This window comes from Vigna angularis, chromosome 3 (genome assembly GCF_016808095.1).
Source record: "Vigna angularis cultivar LongXiaoDou No.4 chromosome 3, ASM1680809v1, whole genome shotgun sequence".
Taxonomy (NCBI): Eukaryota; Viridiplantae; Streptophyta; class Magnoliopsida; order Fabales; family Fabaceae; genus Vigna; species Vigna angularis.
Genome location: NC_068972.1, coordinates 8,467,261 through 8,476,064, shown reverse-complemented (window position 1 = coordinate 8,476,064; position 8,804 = coordinate 8,467,261). Strand labels below are relative to the sequence as shown.

Below are 8,804 nucleotides of genomic sequence, written 5' to 3'. Positions count from 1 at the left end.
AAATAATTTGTTAAAAGAATATTTTGTTTAGAAATGAATAGATGAAAAAAATTTACATTCTTACGGTGTGTTGGATTAAATAGGATAAAATTACACATTTTTTTCCTACGAAAAAACCGACATATATAAAGTGTAGTAGATTTATATATGATGAAAATTCTTAATCCCAAATTATGACACAAGTCAATATAAATTTAATAGGTAAGAAAGTAGATCTTATAAATAAAATAATAATAATACTCTCCTTTAAAAAATTGGTAATTTAGAATTTGAACTTAAAACTTCATATTATATTAAAATAATTTCATATTGGTCTATCCATCAATATTTGGCCACTACACGTTTTTGCAATTTTTTATTTTTGAATTATTTATTTCTTTTAAAGTAGTAAATTTAAAAACCTGTTTTTTAAGCCAGTAATGATTAGTTTATAGAAAAAACATTGCATCCAGTATAAGAGGTTATGTTACTACTATTTTTCAACCAAAATTTCTCAATAACTAACTATTATATGTTTTAAAGACTGGGATGAAAATATGTCAAAATAAAATATTATTTTCTAGTGAAGAACTATATTATCATAAATTTTGTAGATATTCAATCTTAAAATTATTTTCAAAATTCGATGACTTGCAATTTTCTCAACCACCAAAATGTAGAACCTGTGTCTCCACAAAAACAGTGTTTTTCAGTGAAGGTGTTGGGTAAGCCAATTAGCGTTGAAGCATAGGGCGTTGATGGAGAGTCTCAAGCTTGCATCTTTGGCCCTGTCTCCTTATCGACGCTCTGGTACATTTAATTTTTCAATCCTTCTCTTCCTCTTTTCTGCTATTCATTCATTTCTCGTCCCTTTCGTTTAAAATGGGCAATTCTGGTTTTATTATCACATTCAATATCTCAACTCAACACGAGAAATACGAGGAATTTGCTTTTTGAGTGTCCTTGATTTTTGTGACTCTTTTGGAGCGTGAACTTTGCTTTAACTTAATGGTGTAGGTGGGAAAGTTGTTTTTGGTTTTCTTGGGTACCCTTTTTTTTCCACCTTTTTCTCTGTCCCATATTACAATTTACTACTGTTTACTGCAATAAGATGTTTATGTGTTATATTGCGATTGCAGGGATGTTAGGGAACCGGTTGAATTCCCCTTTACTTACCATTGATTCTGCAGCACAGTTTTGGTATTGCAAGGTAAATGCTTTTTTAACACTTTTCTAGTTTTATGAATATGTTTTCCAGAAATAGGTTTGTTCGGAATGATTTGTAAAACAGAATTCATGTTTACATTTATTTCATCGGCCTTTTCAAAGAAGGCTGCAATCCGTGTAATAAAAAGTTAAGAATCGGTGCTAGTCAAATAGTGAACATCTAGAAAGTTTTGAGGGATTCTCTTGTTTTCAGCACTTAGCTATGAAAATGCAAATAGTGAAGATATAGGAAATTGAAGAAGACATCGTGTTTGAATTGCGATTTGGACAAAAGTTAGATGGAGTTCCGTAAGCACTTTTGGTGTTTTTTTTTTAGAAAAATTGGAGCTTCATATTGATAAGCTGCGTGATTAATTAATTTTTACAACAAAGGTTAATATAAAATACCGAGAAGAGACTTCAATTCTGATTTGGGAACCACACTAAAAACTACATGTAAGTTTTGTTGGATTGGTTATTGTGTTTGCTTGCTCTGTGGAAACTGAAGAGAAGTCTGTTGATGGAAAAATGTTGCAGTCAGCTAATCAAGAGTGTAAAGTTTGCCATCTTTTAGACAGGACCGTGTTAGGCTTTTCACTGTTCTAGGACCAAGAAAGGGGCCGAGTGATGGGTTTCACAATGTTTTTAGACAGTAATTTCTTCAAAGAATGGGTACTAGTTTATGCTATAAACTGAAGAGTGAATGCTCTTTTGTCCTAAAAATGACATCTTTGTCGGTATGCATTCATTTATCATCACGGGGATTGTGGTATTGAAAAGTATTACTATGCTAACCTGTTTAGTTTCTCATAAGCCTTCTAGGATAGAAGTGTATTAGAATGCTTTCATGGTTTTGTACTTTTGTTGGTGGAATTGGACTGACTTAAAGAAGGTATAATTTTACCGTATGTATTAACTGTCTTCAACTGCCAGAACTGCAAAACTATTTTTTTTTTGTTTTGAAGGTTGACTTTGAGTACTAAAATTACTTTAGTAAAGAAACATGGAATAGAATTGAGTAGAAAACATAAAAAAAACAGTTTTACAATTTGATTACTGTAACCGGTGGGGATTTTGTTATGGTTGACTTGATACTAAATGCTTGGATTATCTAGCATGTTACATTTTTACTCCCTATTCAGCAGGGAACTTTATTTTATAATTTTTCGCAATCAGTAATGCATGAAGATCTTCCAGAACTGAAAATTGAAGACTTTGATATGCTGCTAGAGAATACTAATTTTTTACAACTAAACCAGTTAAAAGTATTGTAGTAGAACTCCAGAAAAGTAAAGTTCACTGCTCCTTGTTCTGTGATATCCTATCCTTATCCTCCTTCTTGAAGAATTATATATCAGAGGGTTGAAGGACGAAGCGTCGAGTTCCCACACACACACTGTATATTTGAACCTTTTGTTAAACTACACTAAACCCGGGCTCTGACATTTTTCCTTGAGTTACAACGGTGTAGAGGTTTGAATTTAATCATGGGGCTATTGATTCTGTCTTCACGGTCAACATCACACATAGCTTCATTTTTTATGCCTTATGCATACCATCATTCCTAAAAAGGTATTTGGATCTGCAATGGACAGAGTTGAAATGCAACATTTAACAGGAATATATCATACACAAGGCTAATAATGCTCGCCAAGTCTGAAAATTGCATATAATCTTGCAGGCTGATCTTTCTGCTGCATCATCAAGTATTCCACTGCCAAATATCAGATTTTCTTGTAGATATTCACCAAGTGTAGCAACAGCAACATGGACCTCAAATCCTTCTACCAAACATTGGATATTGCACTCAACTGCGCAGATAGAAAGTATTATCACAAGTAATGAAGATCAAAGCATGTGGGAGGCATGTAAACAAGCTCTTTCTGCATTTAACTTCAGTGATGAAGAAAAGGACAAGATTCTTGGGAAAGCATTTGGTCTTGTTCATTCCCCTTACTGGGGAGAAGAACGTACGATGGAAGTTCCCAAATTTGAGACAGTAAATGGAATACTAGACTATCTTAGGAGTTTAAATCTTTCTGATGATGATCTGTCTAAGTTGCTTAAAAAGTTTCCAGAAATTCTTGGATGTAATTTAGAGGAAGAGTTGAAAGGCAATGTAAAGATCCTGGAGGAGCAATGGAGTATTAACGGAAATTCTCTTAGGAAACTTCTCCTTAGAAATCCAAAAGTTTTGGGTTATAATGTTGATTGCAAGGGAGACTGTATAGCACAATGCACTAGATGCTGGGCTCGCTTCTAGATGATTGGGTGAGATGTATCTTTTTGTTGACTGGTGCATAATTTTTTGGTTCATTCATCCACCCTCTCCAACATAAATGGATTGTATATGAAGAAATGTTCTCACTTTTCTAGGATGCCAATAACTAATTCATTCTCAAGTTGAAGTGGTTTGCTCAGAAATTATGATTTAGACACTAATGTGAATTGTTGATTGCTGTAGTAGTGTCCAGACTGATAAGGTGGTTTGTAAATGATGTTCTTGTGTTGGAAGATGTTCAATATGGTTGACGAGCTATAAATAATATTTGATACGAAGTTGACAAAATTACAACTCCAATGCAAATTTTCTCTCCTTTTAGATTCATAGAAAGAGATATGATAAAGTGGTATAAAATAAAATGATCATAGGTTTTATTGTTTGGATTGCTTGCAAGAAGAAGGAATGAACATGAAGAATGTAAGGGATCCCATTCTATTTAATAGTTATCTTCTTCTTTCTTTCCAATTTGGGGTGTTAGGTGGATTTGCTTTTATTCTATCATTACAATATCTAAATATTGAATGGTAACCTTAATTTATCTCATAATTTTATTCATCGTTAAATATTGAAAGATAGCATAAAGGGGATGGTTTACACCTTTGTTTTTATCAGCAGGTATTGGTGTTCAGTTTGTGCAAGAGTTTATTTGCAACATTATGGATAAAATGTATTAGAAACTATAAAATCATGAGAAAAGTTTAAAGTTTGTAACTTTTAACTAATTTTAGACTTACTATAAATAAGAAGTGAACCTCACAAAAATTTGTAATTTTAAACTTATTTTAGACAATTAATAAAAGTGTAATAAAAATGCTATTAACATTTTCTCTTACAAATATCAGACCAAACAGGCAAAATCTCTAGTTTGTCAACTTAATAGATAGTGTTTGAGTTTATCGACTTAGCACAACACAATCAAGTCATTTGTCTTGTTCTCCTCTTTAACAAATTCAACAATGAAGAAAAGAAAAAGAAAAAGAATTTTCTTCTTCATTTTGACCTGGGTTTTAAGTGGATCTAGATCTATGACCACCTGCAGTAAGTAGGTTAATTATATCAGTTTGTGTCAAAGAAAGCTTAAAGGAGTAACCACTCTTGATTTTTAATACATCATCGAACCTAATTGCAATGGTTTCCTGGATCATATTTTCAGCTGGTTGTTCGCAATCAAAACAGATCATTATTTTAAGGATTAAATGAGTTTTTTACGTCTATAATCATCCATGCTGAAATTGGTACTTTCAATAAAGTTATATTTTTAGATTTAATTGTTAATAGATATAGTAATATTGATATACTGATATTAAAATGTCATTAAATCATGCAAATATCAAATTACAATAATTATAATCCATTAACATATATATAGTAAATTATTTCAAATCTTCAATATAACATGTAACATTTGTTATAATGCTATAAATTTTTGGATTTTTTGCTTTGATGTCAGAATTTGGTGATTAAGATAATAACTACTGGACCTTTTAGTTTCTTCTTTTTCTATGTTTAGTTTCTACTTTAGTCTTTTGGTCATATACATTTTTTTAAGAAAACTATAGGTATTTAAATTGGGTACTTATTTTTAAAATGTGAATTCATTGCCCATTCCTGGACTACAAGTTGAGCAAACAAATTTCGAAATATTGTGATTTTTTTAAATCGTGTCTGAATATATACACAGTTGGTGGTGGTTATTTCTTAGACAAGAAAACAAGGAATTTGGTTGATTTTGTGGAGAGATATATATTTGTTAGTTATCTCTAATTGACAATTTTCTTTTTTCCATAAATATTAATTGTTAATTTTGTTAGAAAAAAATTCAATTCACAAGTTTTTTTATTCTCTCTTTCAAATTTCTCGTCTTATATATTTCTCAAATATTACTGGAAAATTGAACGTATAATCTCTCGTATTTTTCCTTTGAACTTTTATTATAAAGTAAGCTTATACCTCCATTAACAATTGTTACTAAAAGAAGATTGATGAATTACTTTCTGAAAAAAAAAAAACAAACTGAAGGAAAAGAGACTTGGTTACATAAAGTGGTGCAAGATAATAATATTACGCCAATATTTGGAATTTAAAGAAACCTAATATTATTGTATTAACAAGATTTTTATTGAAAAGATTAATTCAACAGACAAACAATTATTTTTTTTTATAAAATAATTAAATATATTTTTAATCTTTAAATTTAGATACGAATTTAAAATATATTTTAGTTTCTAAACTTTATAAATTAAACAATATAAATAGTTTAAACTTTGTTAGAAGTGAATTTTAAGCCTAACTCAATACTACAAAATTGGCATGTAAGATGAGGTTTGCACCTCACTTATATATTATAATTTGGTCTTATCTCTAGTCGGGGACTTCCAACAACGTTAATTTTAAATATATTTGACACTTTAAAAAAATACATTAAAATAAAAAAAGTAATATCTATTTATTTTTTAAATTTAAGTATTAAAATATATCAAATTTAAAATATGGAAAAATTTCTATTCGTATCCAAATTTATATACTAAAAATATATTACACTCTTTATAAGTACCAGTTTGATTGTCATTAATTTTGTGATTAAAAGATTTGCGAGTGTCTCTTCATAAAACTTTTACATTTTTCTTCATCCAACATAAGTCTTAAATAAGAATTTGGATCTTAAATAAAACTTAAAAAAAAAAAACTCTGATTTGGAAACATATATTTATACTTACAACTAATTAAAACATTTTATAAAATCCTTACAAAGTAATCTTAAAAATAACGTAAGAGAGTAAAATCTTTAAGAATTCTTACTACAGAAATTTCATAAGAAGTTACAACACGTAATTACATTCACTAAATGGCTACCTGGATATTGAGTGTCAGGTTTTAGTTTCATACAAAAAAATTCACATTTAAATGATCTTTTGACTACAAACCGAATTTATTCCCATAATATTAGCTTGTTAATATGAATATTGTAAATTAGTGTTGTCTAGTTAATATATATAAGAATTTAATACATCTTTTTAATGCATAAACATTTAAATTTATTTTGTGGAATTAGATTTTTAAAATAGTTTAATAACAAAGCTAAATAGGTTAGCCAAAAAGGTTTACGTATCCTTGGACAAACGCTATTAATCTCACAAAACTAATTTATAAGATGAGATTTGCACTTTACTAATATATTATAATTTGGTCTTATATTTAGTTGATGTAAAACTTTTTACAAATAAAAGTTACAGCTAATAACATCCTTATTTTCTTTATTAATAAGAATTTTCAACACATGAGACATTACAACAAGGTTGAATCAATATATAAAAATATTGTTTGGTTGTGAATTCTTTCACGGCTATACAACTTTCAAAGCGCATGCATAGGTATGGGGTGTTTAATTTGTTGGGGTGACATAATTATCTTGTTTCAGCTGCAACCTCTTCTCTCAAAAATCACCTTTTCTTTTCCATATAAATATTGAGAGCTACACTCAAAGCTTCAGACCCAGAACTATGGCCCTCACCAGAAACACAGTGGTCATGGCTATTTTCTGCTTCATCCTTATACAAGAGGTAAAGTGGTTCATTCATGATTAGGAATGACAATTTTATCCGCGGGTACGAGTATCTGCGGGTAAAATCTGCGGCGGGTAATAACTATACGTGGATATTTATTATCCGCGGGTAACGGGTAACGGGTATTTTAATATCCGTTTCTAAATGGGTCGGGTATGAGTAGTATACTATCCGTTCCGCGGATATCCGTTACCCGCAAAAATTAAAAAGAAATAATTTATATATTTTTTAATTACATTTAATTAAAAATAAAATAAAATTATATTTTATTAGTTTAAATTTAATTAAAATTAAATTTTAATTTACATTTAATTTAATTTATATATTTGTATTTTTATTTAAATTTTATTTTTAAAATGTATTAAATATTTTTTTTTTGCGGGTATCCGCGGGTACCCGCGGGTATTTTTTAAACGGGTACCCGACTGATAGCGGGTCGGGTAACGGATACGATTTTATCTGGCAGGTCGGGTTGCGGATAGACACTACCCGTGTTCAACCCAACCCGTTGTCATCCCTATTCATGTGTTATTCACAGTAATATGACTTCCTTTCTATATGTATCTATTATACAAGCCTATGAAGCCTTGTATGGAGAACAAACTCCAATCAAAAGCATATTTTGTTGGAAAAGCCAATAATTCAATGTTGTCTTATGGGCTGGCTAGGAAGAACATTCGAACTTCTTCAGAAGCACAGATTAAAATTCTTCCTCACTTCACAGTTTCGGTTGAACGGAGAGTTATATATAGAAAATACTCTCATGCTAAAATTAGTAGTATCCAATAGTATAAGCAATAAATATGCAAAAATATAACTAATTTACTATATTCACAAATGTGTATTTATAAATTTTGAGATGGAATTCTGATTAATTAATGATAATTTAATCACAACTCAATTAATAGCCTAACTTAAGGTTAACATAATAATCTTTTAATTCTAATTTTAGTTTGACCATTTGATTTTTTAACTGGTTCCTATAAAATTGTAACCTGAATAATCATCTTACTTTTGGACTGACCAGACGTTATACAGATAAGATTCTGAATAATATAAAAAAAATATTTTATCATTTTTCTAATTTATTATTTATTAAATATGAGAAAATTTTCAGTTGGGGATCTACAATGGAAATGAGCACATGGTCGCCGCCAACAAGATAGGTAAGATTGAGAGTATATTCTGTTGTATTGTTTGAAGTTTAATTATAATTATGTGGTTAAATGGTGCAGACTGCGATGGAAAGTGCAAAAACAGGTGCAGGAAGGCTGGTAGGTACAAAATGTGCATAAGGGCGTGCAGTACTTGCTGCAAGAGGTGCAACTGCGTGCCACCAGGCACTTCTGGGAACACCCATTTCTGCCCTTGCTATGCTACACTCACCACACATGGAGGAAAACTCAAGTGCCCTTAAACATTTACTTTATATATCCCTAAACTTCAAGAGTGTTCTTCCTTGCCTTTCTATGATGTTCAAATTGAAATAACTTGAAAGGTTTACGTATTATGTTATCAATGTCTACTTAGACCAATAATTTTATTATGTTCAAATGCTAATAAATGCCTCTTAAATTGAAAGTAAATAAAACGTTATAGAAATTATAAATTACAATTGAAGAAAATTTTATATTTGGACAATAAAACTCTATCTATGTTGTTGATGCTCTCTCTTTTAACCTCATGCTGAAACGATTGAAAAATATAAGCTCACACCATTTTAAGGTGATCATTACAAAAGAGAACACACACAAACAACAAAGACAAAAACA

At 30.1% G+C, this 8,804-nt stretch overlaps 2 protein-coding genes across 2 annotated transcripts; both read left to right on the top strand.

Annotated features, from left to right (window-relative positions):
• The first annotated feature begins 625 nt into the window (after positions 1-625).
• LOC108324308 (uncharacterized) lies at positions 626-3,909 on the top strand. The gene is made up of 3 exons (XM_017557228.2): positions 626-789; positions 1,119-1,189; positions 2,867-3,909. The coding sequence occupies exons 1-3, from the start codon at positions 738-740 to the stop codon at positions 3,446-3,448; spliced, it is 705 nt and encodes a 234-aa protein (XP_017412717.1). The 5' UTR covers positions 626-737; the 3' UTR covers positions 3,449-3,909.
• Positions 3,910-6,973: 3,064 nt separating this feature from the next.
• On the top strand, positions 6,974-8,550 carry LOC108324728 (gibberellin-regulated protein 2). Its single transcript, XM_017557658.2, has 3 exons — positions 6,974-7,029; positions 8,150-8,198; positions 8,268-8,550. The coding sequence occupies exons 1-3, from the start codon at positions 6,997-6,999 to the stop codon at positions 8,447-8,449; spliced, it is 264 nt and encodes an 87-aa protein (XP_017413147.2). The 5' UTR covers positions 6,974-6,996; the 3' UTR covers positions 8,450-8,550.
• The last annotated feature ends 254 nt before the right edge of the window (positions 8,551-8,804 follow it).

Coding starts and splice junctions, on each gene's coding strand:
- LOC108324308 (XM_017557228.2), top strand. CDS start 738: ATGGAGAGTCTCAAGCTTGCATCTTTGGCCCTGTCTCCTTATCGACGC. Junction 790..1,118: donor GTCTCCTTATCGACGCTCTG/GTACATTTAATT, acceptor TTGCGATTGCAG/GGATGTTAGGGAACCGGTTG. Junction 1,190..2,866: donor CACAGTTTTGGTATTGCAAG/GTAAATGCTTTT, acceptor ATAATCTTGCAG/GCTGATCTTTCTGCTGCATC.
- LOC108324728 (XM_017557658.2), top strand. CDS start 6,997: ATGGCTATTTTCTGCTTCATCCTTATACAAGAG. Junction 7,030..8,149: donor GCTTCATCCTTATACAAGAG/GTAAAGTGGTTC, acceptor GAAAATTTTCAG/TTGGGGATCTACAATGGAAA. Junction 8,199..8,267: donor GGTCGCCGCCAACAAGATAG/GTAAGATTGAGA, acceptor TAAATGGTGCAG/ACTGCGATGGAAAGTGCAAA.